The sequence below is a fragment of the Canis lupus genome, chromosome 23, assembly GCF_011100685.1.
Source record: "Canis lupus familiaris isolate Mischka breed German Shepherd chromosome 23, alternate assembly UU_Cfam_GSD_1.0, whole genome shotgun sequence".
NCBI classification, from domain to species: Eukaryota; Metazoa; Chordata; class Mammalia; order Carnivora; family Canidae; genus Canis; species Canis lupus.
In genome coordinates, this window is record NC_049244.1 from 46,501,967 (window position 1) to 46,522,412 (window position 20,446).

The following is a 20,446-nucleotide window of genomic DNA, read 5'->3' on the forward strand; positions in this document are numbered from 1 at the left end:
AGGTCATGGAGCATTATCTCAACCACAGGGTCTTCAGGTCTCTACAAAGCAGAAGGTGTCCCCGTGGGATCTGTTTGAGGGTCAGAAGAACCCAGCTCCTCTGTCCTGGGCCTGGTTCGGGACTGTCCGAGTGGACCGAAAAGTGATCAAGTACGAGGAGCAGCATCACCTGCTGTTGTATCACACGCACCCCATGCCCAAGCCCCGAAGTTACTACCTCGAGCCACTGCCCCTGCCTCCGGAGGAGGAAGAGGAAGAGCCCACATCTCCTGTCTCTCAGGAACCAGAGAGGAAATCAGCTGAGTTGTCAGATCAGGGAAAAACCGCAACAGACGAGGAGAAGAAAACAAAGGGAAGGAAGCGCAAGACGAAATCAAGCTCTAGAGTTGACGTGAGTATGGAAAGTCGGGAGGTCTTTGGCTCATTAACACCTGGTGGGGGATGGAATCATGCCCACAGTCTGTCCCAAGAATCAGGAAGAGCATTAGAAGCCTTATTGTAGTGGTTGTAATCCTAACAAATCAGTAGAATAGCACATGGACAGTGACTTGTCACAGATGACAGGAATATAGCCTCTGATTTTTTCCTTCTCTAGTTTTCATTGCTTAAATTTTGGGCTTCCCTTGTGAATAATCTTGAATTAATATTTCAGTACCTCATAATTTAAAACTTGAGTTTCTTAGATCCCTAGAATTTTATTGTCTTACATATTATTATTATCTCATGTCTAAAATAGTTATATTTTGAGCAGTTGACATCTGTAGTAAATTAATGTGAGAAATGACTTGCATTTCCCTAGCTAACATTCCATCTAATACATCCATTAGGATGTTTCTGAGATTTTCATATTTTACCGTTCCCTGTTATTCTCCTGTATATGTTGCTTTTTTAACATACTTTCAAACTTTTTATATAAGATAAGCACAATTTTTAAAAAATTTTCATTCCTTGTTTCTCTTTTTTTAATTAAAAAATTTTTTTTTCATGCCTTGTTTCTCTATTAGACTTCCTTACCTTACATTTTCTTGGAAACAACAGAAATCTGTAAGATGATAATTTGGAACTAATTTTATTGCAGGTATAGAAATAATGTGCAAAAGTCTCTACATTTTAATTCACCTCTAAAATACTTGAGAGAGAATTTGAAACATTTTTGTATAAAATCTAAGGGCATTTTTATACAACGGAAGAAATATTCACAATTTAGTATTCAGGTGTCATGTCTAATTATTATTATTTACCTATGTCAGAACCAAAACATGTCTTTTCCTAGGTGATAGCCTGGTGATTCATATTTTTCTAGAAAAGACCACCATCACTTTTGGATGCCACCTGAATGGCCATGCTCTCTTTTCATATAGTCTTTCTACCAATATTCCTTTATATTGAAGACATACTCAATAAGGTCCAGACCGCCACTACCTAAAATCTGGACTCTCTGAGCCTATCAGTCCACATGGATAGATATAGAATAGGTTTCTGTTCTTTTCAGATAGAAAAGCTCTAAAACTTCTCATTTCCTGAGTGAATCCCAGTAATGTCCCTTCCTCCCATACTACTTCTGGAGCTGCCCCTTCCTAGAATGGGTTATATTTTAAGCATCCGAGGTTTTGTTTTTTTCTTTATGCTTTAGGGCTAGACTAAGAGAAAGGTGGGGGCTAGCAGGGGAATGGAGACATCTGGTTGTGAACCTTAAAAACTCTGCATCTCATAAGGAAGACACTGCCCAGGCGGGGGGACTGGAGTGCAGGAAGGTGGCGGAAAGTCTGTGTCTTTAGGTTGCTGCCTTAAAAATTGGAAATAAAATACTGTGTAGGCCAGCGACTGGTCCTGAAGTATTCTGGGTCTTTCTGGCCTCTTTCTCATCCAGACCCAACATACAGGGAAGGCTTCGTGAGGTGACATAAGATGAAATGATCCCCAGAGACTTGGTTAGCATCTTAAGATGCTCTTTGTGTTGTGGGCGGTGCTCAGTGTTGTGCTCTTTGTTATTTTAAAAACAAACTTCAGAGGTGAGCGTTTTACAGCTTCCCTCTACTGAAGCCAAGTACTTCTTAGGTCAAAGGCTTTTACTCAAATGAGTGTTTTTCAGAGAATATGTTGACACTCTTGCCTTCATCTTCCCCTCTATCAAAACAGCCTTGTATACCGGGATAGGAGTTGGCTTAAGTAATGTGATAAGAAGAATTTGGATTCATTATCTATACAGTTGGTGGAGTTAAGTAACTTTCTTTTTTAACTTTATGTTGAAGGAGTATCCACAGAGCAACATATACCGAGTGCCTCCTAACTACTCACCCATTTCCTCTCAGATGTTGCACCATCCACAGTCCACTCTGTGGGGCTACAACCTCATGGGTCAGCCCCAGCAGCCGGGATTTTTCCTTCAGAACCAATCTCTTACTCCAGGTATGTGAAGAGAGAGTGCGATCGGGTCACTCTGTGATGTGAAGTAGCTTGGGGTTTTCTTTCCTTTTAAGCTGAAATCTCCACAAATCTTGGAAATAACAAGAACTGAGTACTCCGTTGACATTTCTGTAATCCACTCCACTCGAAATGGTTTTTCTTCTTCTAAAATAAGGGTGGTTATTTTTTTAAATGTTTCATCTATTTTTGATTGTCACATATATGAATATATTCTAATTGTAAGAATCAAACAATACCTGAGTATATAAAGTAATATGTAGCCAATTTGGGAGTGTTCCTCAAGTGGTAAAATACGGTTTTGTTAAGTTATATTCTGAGTTGAGAGGTTTTCCTTCAGTGTTAGAAGGGATTAGCCACTGATGAAAATCTGCACTATCAGATATAAAGTTGACAAAAGTTGTATGTTGTGAAATTTGTGTTTTTTCAGATACAGTTCTTTGCAGTGTTTTAAAAAAAAATTAGATAACATTGCACAGTATCTTTATGTTCTCAGGTTATGAATTGTAAAATATGCTGTGGAGGATCACAGAAATTTGGTTCAGCAGATAGATTGAGATTGCAAAGAAAAAAAAATACCGAATCTATGAAAAATGTTCCTGATTTTAGTGTTGCTTTAATTCAAGCCGAAGTAGACTTTATATCTGAAATGAACATTCCCTAAATAAAAAATCTCTTACTTAGAAATGAATTTAATTTTCGTTTTAAATGAAAGTTATCTTGTTCAACAAAATAGCATATTTTGAGATCTTAGCCTGCATGTTGTAGTTTTTATTATAATTTGAGTATGACATTTTGAGTCCTAGGATAGACATTGATTCTCAGCTTCCAGTGGGGGAGAATCCATATTTTGTCCTCTAAATTAGCAGTTGAGAGGGCTGGCCTGGAAGTTATAGTTCTAGGTTGAAGACTGGCTCAACCACTTTCCTGCTGTATAATCTTGACCAGGTCTTAATTTTTCTATATGCCTCAGTAGACCGTTATCTGTAAAGTGAACATTTTAATAGGTGGCGTCATAGGGTAGGTCATTCAATTATTTATTCAATAGAATGCATTGAACTTCATAATGTTCCAGACTGTGTTTTAGGTGATAGGCTATTGCAGTAAACAAAATGGGTAAAAATATTCATTCTTCTTTGAATGATGAAAGAAGGGTTATGTTATACACACGCGCACACACACAATTAGGTATTTTACCCAGATCACTGCCTCCTTCCTTTGGGTTTGGTCAGATACCATTTTCTCAGTGGGCTTCCACTGACCACCCTCTTTTATAAATGGTAAGTCACACCCCTTCCCTGCTCCCTGTTTGCCTCCCCTTTCTGTTTCTCCATGGCATTAGCACTTGGCTATATACTAAATATTTAACTTACTTACGGGTTTATCATGTAGCTTTCCCACAATATAAGCTCTGTTGGGACAGATATGTTTTCTGTTATGTTCACTGTAGTATCCTCCAAACTTACAGCAACCTCTGGCTTTTAGTAAGCTCTTAAAAATAGGTTGTTGAATGAATGAGTGTCGACTGTAAAGAACAAACTAGATAATGATAAATGTGGAAAATAATATACAATCATTTTCTCGTTTGACCTTCTTTTATCAGTCCCAAGGTTCTTGTGAAATTTTTAGCATTTTTAAACACCAATTCAACGTGAATTGAAGGCTAATATTTTATAAAGGCCTGTACTTTCTTTCCCTAGAATACTATAAAAGGTGTATTTGTAAGTTAAGGAAGTTTAGGTTTTAAGTATGATGACATGTAAGAAAAAAATTTAAAGAAAACAAGCATTTATAGGGATTTTATATATATGAATTGACTTTTGCAAAAATGTGAATCCTATGAAGGTGCAGAAGAATATTTGCAGTATGCTTTCACTGATACATAGTTAAATTCAAAGCAGTATGCCCCCTTAACACACATGTACACACACATACGCCCACCTCTCTACAATTTCCTTTTCTCATGTCTATACACCAGTATGGTAAAGTTAAAAGGAAATGTTTGGGAATATTAAACATCATATTCAGAATAGCATTTGGTGAGAGAAGGGAGGGAAGTAATTAGGTAGGAATGTGCAGAGGGCTTCAGGTATACTTACTATATTTCTTTAGTTGGCCCAATGGTACAAGATTATAGAAGAGTTAGGAAAATTAAAAGAAAGTGGACTATGGTCTCATCCGTAGAATCTTCCTTATCTATAAAACAAGTCCATTAAGGTTTTATGTATTAAAATAGTTTTAGTTCTTGCTTCCACCAAAGTTGCCATGTGTTACTTATATTAACTTTCCTCTTTTTTCCAAATGTTCTTCAAATGCTGCTGAATGACTTTCTAAATCATATTGCTGGTTACGGTTCCGAGTCTTTAAAATAATGTGGGTTTTTCAAGTGAACAGCTTTACGATGTTTGTTCCCACCGTACAACTTGCTTTAAAAAAAAAAAAAGATAAAACCTCTTTTGTGAGATATTTATAGAGAGGATTTATCACACATATATTAAAGAATATAAACTGACTGGTAGGTAAATGATTGACATCTTGTTTGAAGCCTGCAAATGTTGAAAATTTCCCCCCCAAGCTCTTAAAAGCATTTGACAAATTATATATGCAAATATTAAGGATTTCCTTTGGTTTCTGAAGCATCACTATAATCAGCGTTTCTTGTTTGCTTTTAAGGCTTCAAAAGATGTGTTCTGACTTTCGAGTCGTATTTGAAGTTTCCAAGCCTTTCAAGTTTTGAGAGTATTTTCATGCCTCTTTGACAAAAGAGGCATATTTATTTTGCCATGGTAAAGAAACTTAAATACCGTGAGTTTCAGATTTGTTTAAAATGACAAAAGAGTTTCTATGACTGGCTTGGGACACCTGGCAAAAGCCACCAGGAAGGCAGTACACTTTTTAGGCAGGAAACGTGTTCCCGAGGGCCTTGCATAATTTAAAACCCACGTGATTCCAAAATTCTGCCCACGAGTCTGTCTCAGGCCTTTTAGTTTATCAACCGAAGTGGGGCCTCCGTGAAATCATTGAAATACAATAACTCACTCCTACATCACTGTCCCCGTCCTTTGGGAATTCTGCAGTTCTCGACATAGGAAGCTATCACAGAGGAAGCTAGTTCCACTGTATGGGGTGAGGCCGGGCCTTAAAGTGAGGCCTCGAAGGTAAGGTTTCTGTTTTGATAAAATAAGGAAGACCTGTTGCATTAACACGCGTAGAGAGCCCTTCTTTCCGGTTGCTTTTGTAGGTGGCTCCAGACTGGACCCCACGGGCTCCTTTGTCCCCACCAACACCAAACAAGCCCTGTCCAACATGCTGCAGCGGCGTTCGGGGGCCATGATGCAGCCACCCCCGCTGCACGCCATCACCTCGCAGCAGCAGCTGATACAGATGAAGCTTCTGCAGCAGCAGCAGCAGCAGCGGCTTCTCAGGCAAGCCCAGGCTCGACCCTTCCAACAGGTTTGTCCAGATCCAGCAGTGGAGCCCTCTGCCTTTTGTTTGCACCTCTAGCTAGGGATGTGTAGGTTATGGGGCGCAGTGTTCCTGCTCCTACATCCCTGAAATCTTGTGGGCGTGCAGGTATAGCTTGCCTACAGGTTTATTTATACCCCTTGTGGATTTTACTGTTCTCGTTGATGCAATAAGAGCTTGAAGTATCTTGGGTTCATTCCAAGTATGCTTTAAAACAAGAGGAGCTGATGACCCTCCAGTCACTGAGAAGCAGCAAGTCTTTCATCCCTGTAGTGACCCTGAGCACTCATTCCCTATAATTATCACTATCTTCTCTCCACCTGTTAGCTCTACTTTCATGTATTATTATTAGATTGATTACTCTGAGGTCATATCTCTAAAGCCTTGATGTTAATTCTAAGGTTTCTCTCTCCAGTGCCCTGCATAGACTGTTTTCAATATGTACTTAATAGGTCTATAGCAAAGAATATATTACAAATAATAGTCAATATATAGATACCTTCAGTTTCTTTTTTTTTAAGATTTTATTTATTTATTCATGAGAGACATAGGCAGACAGAGAAGCAGGCTCTCTGTGGGGAGCCCCATGCGGGACTCAATCCTAGGATCCTGGGATCATAACCTGAGCCAAAGGCAGATGCTTAACCACTGAGCCACCCAGACGCTCTCTTCAGTTCCATTCTTGATTGATATTTTTGCTGTTTTTATGCCACCTAACTCAATTCTCTTTAACTGTTGAGAGGACAGTGATTATTGAATAAAACAATGATGGGAATTATACACAGCTTACGACAGGCTCAATGAAGCCCACAGATCTGTACAAATAAAGAAAATGGGAAAAGAGGGGGTGAGATTGGGACTCCCCCCTCCTCATTTCTGTATATTTCTGTTCTTTCCAACTTTTCTAAAAATGCACTATTTTAATGAAGATGAGGAGGATAATAATAATAATAGCAGCTAACACCAATAGAGCACTTACTATTTGCCAAAACATTTCTAAGCGCTTTAAATGTATTAATTGTCTTATATCCTACACCAACCCTGAGATTTAGGTACTTTTTTGAACCTCAAAGGAAGTAGCCAATCCACAGGTATATCTTGCTCTGAGAAAAACCATAAAACTTTGAAATTAGCAAGAGATTCTAATGCTTTTAAAAATATTATTTGTGTTTTGGATAACTTACTAGGCATATCTCTGTCGTGTAACTTATGGCACTCTTGCATCTGGTCCACTTAGTGATTTGGGGAGCTCAGGGTGGGATGGTTAATTATACATTCTTAAAAATGATTCTTGGTTTTACCTGTATTCTAAGAAGGACAGGCCAGAGGAAACTAGTTCAACTGTATGGGAATGCAAACAACAGTCATTGCATGTTTGTTTCTCCCTGACCTCTAGCAATTGCTCAAACTCCCTAGGTGTCAGGTAAAGATGGGCCTAAGTAGCTTCTTACACAGAAATGATGAGCATTTGATTAAAATATTAAAAAATACTTATTTTAATTAAATATGCAGAATGTTTAGAGACATTTAAGAACCTCGGTGGGATTTTCACTATTCAGTAGCCCACTTTCAGACTAATACTGCTAAGTTCAGTTTTGAACTGCTCTAAGTGATTCCTAGCCTGGGAGAAAAGCTTGCTGGGCCATTTATAGGTAAACATGCTTGTCCTCAAAAGCTTTACTTATGATACAGGTCATGACAAGCAATTTTCTCTAAAGCACTTTTTTTTTTAAGGAATTGAATAATCTACATACAACCAGAGATTCTTGCATATTTGCAGAAGGCAAGCTTATGACCTGAAATGCACCTAGAGGACCCCATTACTTCTACACTTTGCCTCAAACCACTCAAAAATACCTGACCATTCTTTTATACCATGTAGAGTTGTATTGCATGTACTAATAAGAATTAACAGCTCATTCTTTTTCTGATTCTTTTTGCCAGCTCTTTCTTTCCTTTTTCTTCTCATTATTGTCTTGTCTTTCTTTTTTTATTATTTTTTGACCTTTTGAGAAGTTAGGAATCCTTCTTTGAGCAGTAAAAATTCAGCTTCATAACAATGTTTGTACAATATTTACCTCCCCTACCCCCATATTCTTTCTTAACAGTTGTTTGAAACTTGCTTTATTGTTTCTGATGAGATTTCAGAAGCAGATTTTTTTCTCTCACCGTTCTTCAAGTGTTGGATACTTGAGGGAAAATAGTATTCTTCTGAGGAAGTGAAATACATGCATGGTGCAGCTGCATGGTCAAATGGTCCCATATGGAGTCATTGAGATCATATGTAGCATTTGCGAGTACCTTCATCTAGGAGGTCCTGCAGAAATGTTGGCTCCTTTCCTCTCATGTGCAAACGATTAATATACCTGGAATCTAGCAAAATAAGATATTGTGACCAAAAAAAATTCTCCTGTGGTAATCCTTAAACTGGAATAAAGGCAGAATCATAAGGAATATAAGTGATACTGATAAGTTTTAATATATGATCCTGGATGCAGTCAGTTGTTTTTCTACTTAGTACTGACCTATATCCTTCATGATGAGACTTGATAGAAAAATGTTGATTCTAATTTTGGCCAGGACCGTTTTCTCAGGTTAACATGCCTACATGTAATGTGATTCTCTCTAGCTATGTAGGAACTTGCGATGTCTTTTTTTTCTGATGAAATAGAAATCATTTTTCTTCTTACCTAGCAGTTTTCTAATTATTAGGAATTCATTTTCTTAAATGTAGCAAACATGTTAGAGAATTTCCATTGATCTTAACCTTCAAAACTTATTTTTGGAATTTTAACAGATGCTTATTTTTAAAGACTGATGAGTTTGTCCCAGCCCTGGATGTGACTGCTCCCTAGGCCAGTTGTCCAGTAATCACCCCTTGGTAGACCCTCTTCTAACATGGTCAGACACCAGGTCTTATACTCTCTATTGAGCAGAGGGTAGAAATCTATGAAAGGTTTACCAAATGTCTTGAGAAACTATTTCCAGGAGCTTAGAGCTTCCTAGTAGCCTTAATCCTTTGCAGTCTGACTTTTATCCACAACGTCATTTTAACCCTCCTTCTGACTGCTTCCAGAAGTGACTTCAGTTATGGTTCTTTTGAAAATCTCGATGGGGCAGGGAGGACATAAACTCTGGATTCTGGATATGTCTCAGACCTTACAGAGTCCACTTAGCCTCTTCCCATCTTAGTGTAAAGAAGCTGATGTACGTAGAATTACCTAGCCTTAGATGGTGCATGAATACTATAACACTATTATCAAATAACTCTATGTCTGCTTGCAGAAACTGAACATCTGCTTCATTTGGTCATGGAATTTTCTGTTACGGGTCATTCTTGTATTTCCTAAAGAATATATTAAGACATTGGTATAGTGTCTGGAAAACAGATGCTAAAGAGCATGGATATTGTTAAGTATTTTTAATCAAATTATTTGATGCAGTGGTTATAATTGAGTGTACTTCCTTACATCTTTAGCATATATTGGTATGGAAAAAGGTGTTTTGACAAGGAAACTGGTTTTTATTCTTTTGAGTTACACTCGTTATCCAGGAAAGTAAAAACGATCACTCTCCATTCCTTATTCCATGTCCCTCATTTAAATGGGACTCTCTGTAGCAATTTTCTCACGTTTCTGTGCCTCAAAGCCTCATCTATAAAATGGAGCTACTGAAATGTTTATAGAGTTCTTGTGAAAATAATGTTTTAATACATCTAACAGCCCTTAACAACAGTGGCTGGCTCATAGTAAGTGCTCAAAAAATGTTAGCTGTTATACTTACTGTTCCATTACTATCATGTTACGGATGGATGTATTATTTCAAGGGAAATCTCTATCCCATAAAAATGATCCTTATTTTCTTAAATATGGTAAGGATTAAAAGAGAGTAAAAGCCCTTTAAGTGCTTTATTTCTGTCATTGTATTAACTGTCCCTAATAAAACTGTTGCACAGCAGCTGCCCATAGAAGATACCAGTAAGATAGAATATTGTTCGGTTTTCCTAATAACCATTTTGGTTTCTTAAAGCAGTATATTTTTGCAGTCTAAATTCTGTAATACAAACTTGAGAAGGGCTGATTCCAGTTTCAGTGATAAGAATATCACTATATTGTATTTTCTGTATATCCTATGGGAATCGTCACAAAAATATAAAATATTGGTGAAAACCATGCAAATGCTGCTTAAATTGTTTTCCAGTCACCTCTTTCTTACATCCAGTATTTTTCTTCTGACAGAAGGCATTTCTTCATGACCCCTGCCCCGCGCCCCCAACACTCACAACTGTAACAATTTTCTAGAAAGAGAGGGCTTTTGGAGGGAATCTTTAAGCCTTGATCCACAAAAATGACTTCATTATTTGCCTTGTTTTATGGTAAAACTTTATCCTAATTTCCCCCTTTCAGAGTACAAAACTGTTTTGCTGTTCTTTCTAATAATCAGTGCCAGCCAGTTTATTTTAATGACCCAAAGAGAGGCAATACGTTTAGCTTAAATTTCGCTGAGACACATTTGGAAGAATGCAGTTGGTTATAGGCTACAGTTAGTCATGTGGATATTGATGACATTAAAGTGGTGGATTTCCAATAGAGGACAGAAATCATGTGCCCAGTAATAGCTAATGGTTACTTGTAAAAATATTAGGTTATTAAACACAGAGCAGGTGCTATCATTGTGTATCAAATGAAGGCATTAGATAAAGCGAGAACAATGAGTCAGAGCCTCCCAGACTAGTTAGCTCCCTGGCAAAAGTAAATCAGTAACAATCTGAAAACATGCCTCTTGGATTGATGAAACCCATTGAAGTTGAGCAGCTACCCTTTGGTAATTGATCTCTTACCCTAGGAATAGGCCTGACCTTGGATATCTGTTTTCTTCCTTTGTTCTCTCCCTGTCTCATTCTCTAGAAATGTATTTCAAACATACAGAGAAGAATAGAAAATATAACAAACACGAATGGACTTCCAGCCTAGCTTTACTGAATAGTCATGTTCCGCCATATTTGCTCTAGGTCATTTAAAAAAAAAATAAAACATTGCAGTATGTCTACTCTTGTTTCCCTTCTTTCCTATAAACAGATAATCATTATCGTGGATTTAGTGTTTTCCTTTCTCCCGAATGTTTTTATACTTTTACTACATATTTTTGCAACTATGAACATAAACATAGAGCATTACTTTCAGATCCGAAACGTTACATAATTGTCTCACATGTATTATTGCATTGTTTTGCAACTTTTTATTTTTACCAGTTTTGAATTCTATCTACTTTGCTACATGTAGTTTTATTCATTTGCCGTGTTTGATGCTAGTACATTATGAATATTAGCATAATATTTACCTGTCCTGTTGATCATTTAAGTTATTTCCATTTTTTTTCCCTTAACAATGCCACAGTAAACCAGTAAACATGTTCCTTCTGCTCATATGAAGAAAAGAGAATATATACTTGGAAATGCTGATTTAACTTCCAAAGTGGTCATGATTCTCAGCAGTAATGAAAGAATATTTTTCTTCCTTCACATCCCCACTAACCCTTGATATTTTCAGATCATGATTTTCTCATTCAGAACAGGTGAAACAGTATTAGGACATTTTAATTTGTATTTCCCAATTACCTGTGAGCTTAGGCATCTTTTATAACTTTATTAGCTATTCAAAGTTTCCCTTCTGCAGTTCCCCTGATAGTATAATTTGAGTGTATTTCACAATGATTTTATTCTTATTTGCTAAAGGTGAGCAGAATAGCCTCATTGAAACACATCTTGAATTTTGACAATTACTTTTAATGCATTCACTCAAACAGTATTATTTAAATACGTGTCAGTAGCAAAAATGAACTTTGGAGAAAACCCCTAAACTAGTAAATATGTCATGAACGCTATCATTTTGTTCCTTGGATGGAAACCCATCATGTCCAGGGAAATGAGTGCTTTGCTTATTAATATTTGGCATGTCTCTATCTACTTGAATGATGAGAAAGATGTTTATTTCATTTGCTGAAATTAGGCACCTAATGTCTAGAAAATAACGTACAGCTTAATTTTTAGGAGAGAGGAGAGAGAAGAGTAGGGGGTGGAAAGAGTGGACAAAGATGGTTGTCGGATCCAAATACAAATGTATGGATGCAGTGAATTATATACCTACACCAAAAACAGTGAGAAGAGATATTTTGCTTGGGAAATTTTTTCCTATAATTTTTAGTCCTTAGTATAATAATAAATTTTTTATGACGGTTGATAATCCTTTGCCTTATCTCTATCTATAAAACTCAGTGAGCCGAAAATTTTTAATATCTCATTAGCTTTTTCTAAATCAGATTCCCTGTCAGTTTGTAGACACTGGTGGCCTTATAACTATCTGTTGGCCGTTTTGGTTGATTGAATGTGTGGTTAACAGAATGCCCAGTTTTCACCTGCACTTAGGATGGAGCTATCTATCTAATTATATATCCTCCAACAATATATGACCCGCAGACTTGTTCACTTAATGTCTTGTGTGTTTAATGTGCCCCGCATGTCCTGTGCTGTCCTACTGGCGGTAGGCGAGGAGGACTCTGACAGCCTGTTGCTCACAGTGGAGTCCCAACATCCCTTAGGTACAGCAAGTGTCTGTCTGATAGCGCCCCTACTTCTTTTATGTCACCATTTAACTTCTGGGTTCTGCTCTCCTGTTACATGAATATTACCATATATGTCCAGTCTATAGTGATGTCATTTGGTGTATGAATTAATGAAGCCTCTGTAGGGCCTGGGTTTTTCAGTCTTGACTCCCTGAAACATTGTTTTAAAATGAACTATTTCATATGTATTGTGGCTACCTACATCATTAGGCTAAAAAAATCTTATCTGTATTGTCTGCCGTTTTCTTGCTGTCCCCTTTCTGTAGGACTTCTGTAACTCTGCTGTCTCCCTTCTGGAAGACTTTGACAACATAATGGTAACACCCCTGCTGTCATTCCTTTTTCTGTCTTTTTTTTTTTTTTTTTTTAAGTAAATTTTTAGAGCATTACTCTTTGAACATCAAAGTGAGAAGCGGGTTATTCTTCTATAGCTGGTAAAACTTATAGTCTTCATTTCACTGTAATTCACTTGGTTTACGTTTGAGACTGTAACACAGAATCATGAATGCATCGACCATGTTCAATTTGATGGGATTTATTTCTGAAAGTTTTTCCCTTTGATTGCCTCATGATTTTCATCATTTATGTGTAACGGTATAGAAACCAATGGACATTCATGGCCTGGGCTTGGGAACATATACCAGTTCCTGCACCTTCATCTCAGTTCCAGTTTTGAACCCATCTATTCCTGAGCTCTTGCTTCCCTTTGTGGTAATTTACATCATTAGCAGAGGAACGCATGGCATGCTGATTCATAGGCCAGTGCAAGATAATGCCAACTGTGGTTATGAAATACACCCTTCTCATCACATCCCACTCACTCACTGGCTATTCTGAAATTCTCAACAGAACGCATCATCTCTCTTTTCTTTCCGGGACGGAGAAGATGTTTTTTTTGAGCGTAGGTCTTGTGCATGCATGTCATAAGACTTCACCTCTTTTGCTTTGCCTGGGCTAGCTAAGAATGCATGTTTTGCATTAAATTACTTATAGGTTTCTGTATCAGGTAGCCAACCCACAACATAAACCCAAGAAGCATTAGAATAAAAAAGAGCACACATCTCAGATGTGAATGTAAGTCAACTTGTTTCACTGCCAATTTTAATGGGTAACGTTTTCTGTACATTGGTGAAAATGTCCGTAATTGCGTGTTCAATTTTTGAAAATATTTAGGTTATTAAATACTTGTCATGTAGGCAATTTCTTTAATAGTTATTCAGATAAGAAAAGTTTGGGGACTTCTGAAAATAATCAATTTTTCTATTAATTTTTCTTGACACTTTGTGGTGCACAGAGAGCAGGTGAGGTTTTTATTTAAAAACTTGAATAAAGTTTATCAAATTAAATATTTTGGAGATAGCTTATGTTTGCTGTTGGGCATTTTGTTTAGATGATAATGTAAATTTGATAAAATAGAATTTGCATCAATCATTGATTTTTTAAAAGAACAAATATTTATCAAACGTGTTTAAAGTCATAAGGTTTTTATGCTTTTTATATTCATTCAAATTAATGGAAATGTATGTATATACCTTTGCTGTCCTTTTCACCATTCTTATTTTCCTTTAATTTTCTCCATTATTAAGAATGTAGTAAGTGTGTATATTCTCAACCAGTCATATATTCATCACTTATGGACACGTTATTAAGAATAATTCGTAAAAATTCATTATTGTGTGAGGTGTTTATTTTAGAATGAATCAGTTTGTTTCAGCCATTAATGTTACTGTTAATTGATTCCCAACCAAGTTACATTTTATATAAAAGCATTTTAAAAGAATCAAGCATAGGTGGTCAACTGGACCTCTTATATTTATAGAATTTTCTCTGTGTCTATTACTTGCAATCAAAATATACCAGTATGATGTGATGACAACAGTTTCTGGTTCACACCACGTGTTATTTTAGCCTTGGGCACCATTACTCAGTACCTTCCAAATGAATAGTCACAAATAAAACCCTTTTTGCTAGGTGACTCATATAACATTACCCACTGATTTTTACTGGGGGATTTTTTTTCCCTTAAATCAGCATTATCAGAAACAAAGTCACAAAATCTGGCCACAGTTTTTTAGGGTATGGTTTGCTTCTGTGCTTGAGACACTAAAACACCATTGAAAAGTTACTAAATAGGGATTTCAAAAATTCATTGCTAGTGAACTGAGTGAATAGAAAATCCTGGACCCTGAAATGCTGATTGTCAGGCTGTCAGCTAGTTGGAGGCATAACTAATTCTCTTGTAGAAAGAGATCTTCACATTTTTTTCCAGTTGACTGAGGGGGAGTAATCGCTAAATGAAGAGAACAAGACCCAGAGGAATGAAAATTGAGGATGATTTATCAAGAATTTTAAACTTACTGGATGCATGTATTTCAAATTATGCAAAAGCCCTTTGAATCACCATCTCTTTGGGTTCAGATACTTCACTTGTCTGATTACAGATAAAGCAGTAAGAGAGAATTGTTCTTATGAAGGCCAGGAAGAATGGGTCCGAATTGAATAGCACAGTTTCCTAAGTTTTTAGAAAGTGGAAGTTTTAAAAAAAAAATGCAGTGGAGTTAGGTTTCCTATATAGAGTCAAGCCCAAAGCAAAGTGCATAGAAACAAACTAGAGAGACCACATGTAGGAATTTACCTCCGGTAACAATGTAGGGTCTATGTAGTTGCCAAAACTTCCCAGTTAACTGTGGCTTATTCCTTTAGCATGTGTAAGTCAGGTATCTGAGCCATGGGACCTTGAGCAGGGGCACAGACACGTCTTATTTTCTCTTCTAGGCATGTGCTCAAACTCAAATGGCAGCTGGATAGGTACAAATATTTGGTCAAAAACCAGCCTCCTGAGTTATTATCCTTTTGCACACATTAAAAATAAGAAGTTAATGTTACCTTTGATTGTCTCCGTTAAGCAGGATAAGGGGGGAAATTCAGCTACTTTGCAGATGTTAATGCAGGTACAAATAACCGTTAGAATGATAGGTGCTAAAAATTAAAATTGTATTTTCAAAACAAAAGAGTATGCTGAAAAATATGGGGCAATTGGAAAGCACTTGGTAAACTATGCTGAAGTATAAATTCCAATTTACTTCTGGAACTCTTGGTTAACATATAAAACCAAATTGAATCTTAGATTTTCTCAATATTTATTGAGTACTTACTATGTGCCAAACACCATGCTCGAAACTGCTTACACATAAATGAAATCTTAGAAAGTTTTCAGAAAATTACAGATAAATGAATTATATGTAATCAAGTTGACCATATGTCCTGATTTGCCAGGTATGGATGGTTCCACTTTGCATCTCTTGTCCTGGCCTGTCCCAGTTTGAATGATACATTATATAGTCTCTTCCAGATTTAATGCAGCAAAACCACTGCCATCATTAAGAAACTTACTAAATCTTAGTCTTTAGTATCCTTGCTTATCCCACATTGTGGTCCTTGGTCAGCATTTATAAAGTCATGTCCCTAAAGAACTTTTCTTATTCATTCTTTATTCAAATAATTCAGCTATTTGTACAAGTTGGTATAATGTGTTTCTAGCATTTTTCTGGGGCAAAAGTAGAGCATTTGAGTTTTGTGGGAGAGACTGTGGTATTTTTCATTCAAAGAAACCTGATGATAAAGCTAGAGCACATGGGGACTACTGGCCAGCTTGGAGTGTTTGATTTTTCCCAGGAAGAAGATTGCATATCTGAATTGCTACCTACTGTACTTAAGTAGTAAGTCAGGAAAAATTGGTGGTAGGAGGGAACATAGTATGTTTATAAATAAAAAGTTTACCTTTAAATAAAAACGATTGACAGAGAATGCATGAATATTACAGTGTAAAAACTATATTTGAGATTTCTTAACCCTTTCTCTGTTTCTTTGAAAGTTAGTTTTTCTTTACATGTTAATTTTGTAAATTTCTTTTTATGGAGAGTACTTTTAAATTCATATTTCTTATTTCTCAAATGTCCATGGTCTCAACTTTTACTTGGCAATAAGAGTGTTGCCCCGTAACTCAGATATTTACCTTATTAGTATTCTAGTTTTCTCCATGTGTAAGTCATGGTTCCTTTCATAGGATGCTTCAGTAAGCAAAGGAAGAGTGACGAGTTTGAAAAGATCTGTCTTTCTGCACCCATGTGCAGCTGTCACATACACATCTTGTTTCCCTCTAAGACAAAACACAGTGTGAGAATTGTAAACTACTTATGGATCTCAAGGATTTTAACTCACATATAAATAAATCATTTTTCTTCCTTTCTGTAAAAATGATAATATGCAAATATTTGTCCCCACAAAAAAGCGATACGCTATGTTTCAGAGATCACTGATTGAGGAGTGGCATTTTAAGATGTGATTGACCTAAGGACTCCTTGGCAGTGTTTGGAAGATCAAAAGCCTTTCAAATATTCTGGGGGAAATAGTTGTAGTTTCCGGATGGCCACACTGCCATGGAGTGAGTTCTCATGGAAGGAGTTGGGGCTCTTTTCCTTAGACCCAAGTAAATACAGACATAATTGCACTTAGGTTAATCAGCTAAAGGCTGAGAGTATCTTTATGATACCCTATTGTGGAAATTTGGATTCTTGTTGAAGCTATTATATGCACTCTCAGAAACTTGCATTTGGCCCATGTTTGGATGGACAGTCACCTTAAGAAATGCACTCAACTGATTTTATATGAAGATCAGAGAAAGGATTTTACTATATAATGTATACATTTGGTCTCGGTATTTCAGTAACAAGTCTTACTAGAGATTCCTCTCTCCATTTTTTATTAGAGTGAGTTTTAGAGGCTGTATGCCACTAAAGGATAAGCACTACACGAGGATTTAAATATTTCCATTTTTAATATTACATATGGAGACATCTTGTCATAACGGCAAGAAACCCTGGCTAAGTTCAGATAATGGCTTTGCCAGGTCTAGCTCAGTGAGCTTGCTAAGCAGCTTAAGCTCGTTAAGCCTGGCTTTTCTCTGAAGAAAAATGAGTAGGGCTGATCCTCCCTGTTTGCAGAGTTCTTGTGAGAAAATGGGAGTAAGAACAAGAAGCCCAATCTCTGGTGTAGAATAGATATTTAATAATTGTTGTGTTCACCCTTTAAAATTAATTGTTTTCTCTCTGTTAGAAAAGTCTACACTACTTTTCAAGCACATTAAATGCTTTTATATAATTTAACACTTTTGAAAAACGAGGACATCTATTCTATAAAACAATAGTAAAATATTTTGGAATAAGCCCCATTCTTTATAATTACTAAGTCCTATAAAAGACCAGGGATGGTTGGAAGCTGGACCTCTTTTTGTGATGATTATCACAAGCTTCCATGAAATAGCTTCTGGCACCATAACATAAAACACATACAGCTGCTCTTATGTATTTTTCAAAGGGCAACACATGCATTAAACGAAGACTTGGTGAGCAGATTTTAATTGGTTTATTTTGTACTTCATTAGAAGTATATTTGTTATTAATGTAAATTTTTATTGATTGTATTCTAATTGAAGATTAGTCATGGGAGATACCAAATTCATCTCTTGACTACATGATTAAATAGATAATTTTAGGTCACTATGAAGAAACTTCATTAAAAAGTCGTGAAATTTGTATATACTACATATTCTCTTTCTTTTATGGGAACAGAATGGTACAGCTCTGTGCTTTCAGATTTCACCCTTAGAGACTTATTGAGCCTTTCAGTCTAGAGGGGCATTTCTATGCAGGGAAAGCTATCTCAGAGCCTCTCTCATAAGTAGACCACTGATTATTTTGGTTTGTATTTATGTCTGTGTTATTGTTGGAAACATCTATAGTCTTTGGGAGAAATAAGGTTAATAGTCTCTACACACATAGAAAATTGATGAGAAGTTATACTTAATGCAGTTTGGGAATCTCCAAGGTGTGTAAATCATCTAATAAGATTTAGTGTCATGGGTCATCCGGGTAATTAGCCAGGAGTGCAAATCAAGTTCTTGCTGTTATGATCAAGAGTCCACTTTGGCTTTGTTTTCCAGGGGCCACCAGGGGACCAGGCTGCTCTCTTTGCTGCACAAGCTCGGCCCTCCCCTCAGCTCCCCCAGTATCCAGGGCTGCAGCAAGCACAGGTACCTGCATTTGCTTTGCTTTGTAGATGCTACTGGGTTTTTGTTGTTGTTTTAAGATGTTAATTATTTATTCATGAGTGATGCACAGAGAGAGCCAGAGACACAGGCAGAGGGAGAAGCAGGCTCCCTGCAGGGAGCCCCCTGTAGAACTGGATTCCCAGGACCCTGGGATCACTACGTGAGCCAAAGGGGCAGAAGTTCAACCACGGAACCACCCAGGTGCCTCCCCCGCCCCCCCCCTTTTTTTTTTGCTGCTGGATTTTTAATGTTCCTTAATTAAAGCGGGCAACTAATTAAATGGGATATTTGCTCCTTATGGGGTCTAGAACATACTCAGTACTTCTACTTATAGATTATAATTGACATCTCAAAAAAAGCATTACCGATGATGAACAAGCCTTAAGATTCACTAATTTAAAGAGCATAAAACATTTCAGAAAGCTCTTGAATTAAAAATACAAATAACCTCTCTACTGATGATGATGGTAGGTATTGAAATGCTTCACAGTCCCAGAGTACTTGTTATAATGAATAACAATGTAATTCATGATCGAACTTATATTAAAAGATAGGATTGAAGAGGAATCATGCTAGAAAAAGAAGGTAATTGGCCTTGGAATCCGACCATGTCTCAATTCCTGGAATTTACTAGCTGTGTAACATTGCGTGAGTTATTCTGTGTCTTGGTTTCCTTCTTTGTAAAATAGAGATGAGCAATGTGAGGACGGAAGACATCCTGTGGAGCCAGCATCATGCATCATGCCAGACCCGTAGTAGCCGCTCTGCAAATGATAGACTTGCCTTAATATAAAGCAACTCTTGAGCTGTTTTTTCTAATGATTTTGTTGTTTCTGCATCTTTATACTTTTACTCTGTCCCTCTCATAACGAGGAGCACAGAGATGGTGGCAAGAGTGCTAGAGGGCCTAACAGTTTGCACCGTGCCCACAGCTAAAAGGCAATCTGCAACTGGCTCTCACAGGCACTGAGCCCCACAGCTGGATCCACGCATGCTGCTGGCTGGAAGTTTATTATGCGTTACTCTGGCTTCCAAGTCAGAGCCATTAAACCACCTTAGAATGTGGTTCTTTGCGGATTGAAGAGCAGGCCTCTTCTATTTAAATCAGTATTCCATTCTATAAGTTGCAGATAGTCACTCAGCAGAACTTCAGGTTTTTCATTTACATTAGGTGTCAGGATTTAGGGGGAATAGGCAGTCATATTAATATTGAATAGAAAAATTAAATAATCAAGAGTATTGGTAGAGTGCTGAAAAGGGCTATAGTCCAACCAGGACTAGAGGGTATCAAATAGTCCCCAGTTACACCCTTACTTTCCAGTTAAGGTATTATTTTTTGGTGTGGTGGGGCTTTTTTTGTTTTGTTGGTGTGAGTTGTTTTTTTCTTTCTTTTTTCTTTTTTAAATAACTGGTTAGTTACTACAGACAAATTCATCAGATCCAAAGCGTAGGTGTAGTCATATATCCGGAAAGTATACTCCATCATTTTGATTTACAATGGACATAGGTAGCTTTTCTTTCTAATTTTGGAAATGACATTAATGGTGCTTTGGATCTGTTGAACATCGATGTCATCTGTGCACTTGAGGTATAGATGCTTGCCTGATTATTTCTATACAGAAACCTGTCTTTCCTTCCCTCAAAGTACTCAACTTATTCTAAAACTGATCCCTTAACCAAATGAGGATTCATGGTTGTTTGTTTCTTTGTTTATTTTAATATATTAAGGGAGTGGGAGGGGCAACGAGTGGGAGGGGCAAAGGGGGGAGAGTGGAGAGAGAATCCCAATTCTTTGTTTATTTTAATATATTAAGGGAGTGGGAGGGG

At 37.0% G+C, this 20,446-nt stretch overlaps 1 protein-coding gene across 6 annotated transcripts in view; it reads left to right on the top strand.

Moving 5' to 3' along the window:
* MED12L (mediator complex subunit 12L) overlaps nucleotides 1-20,446 on the top strand; it is a 319,956-nt gene that overhangs the window by 278,108 nt on the left and 21,402 nt on the right. For 4 of the 6 annotated variants that reach the window (XM_038571215.1, XM_038571216.1, XM_038571219.1 and 1 more), the window contains 5 exons: nucleotides 29-391; nucleotides 2,253-2,409; nucleotides 5,666-5,877; nucleotides 12,777-12,827; nucleotides 18,512-18,601. In XM_038571215.1, the coding sequence (XP_038427143.1) occupies nucleotides 29-391; nucleotides 2,253-2,409; nucleotides 5,666-5,877; nucleotides 12,777-12,827; nucleotides 18,512-18,601 (873 nt within the window). The remainder of the gene's footprint in view (nucleotides 1-28; nucleotides 392-2,252; nucleotides 2,410-5,665; nucleotides 5,878-12,776; nucleotides 12,828-18,511; nucleotides 18,602-20,446) is intronic. The other 2 variants (XM_038571217.1, XM_038571220.1) reach the window with 1 other exon arrangement.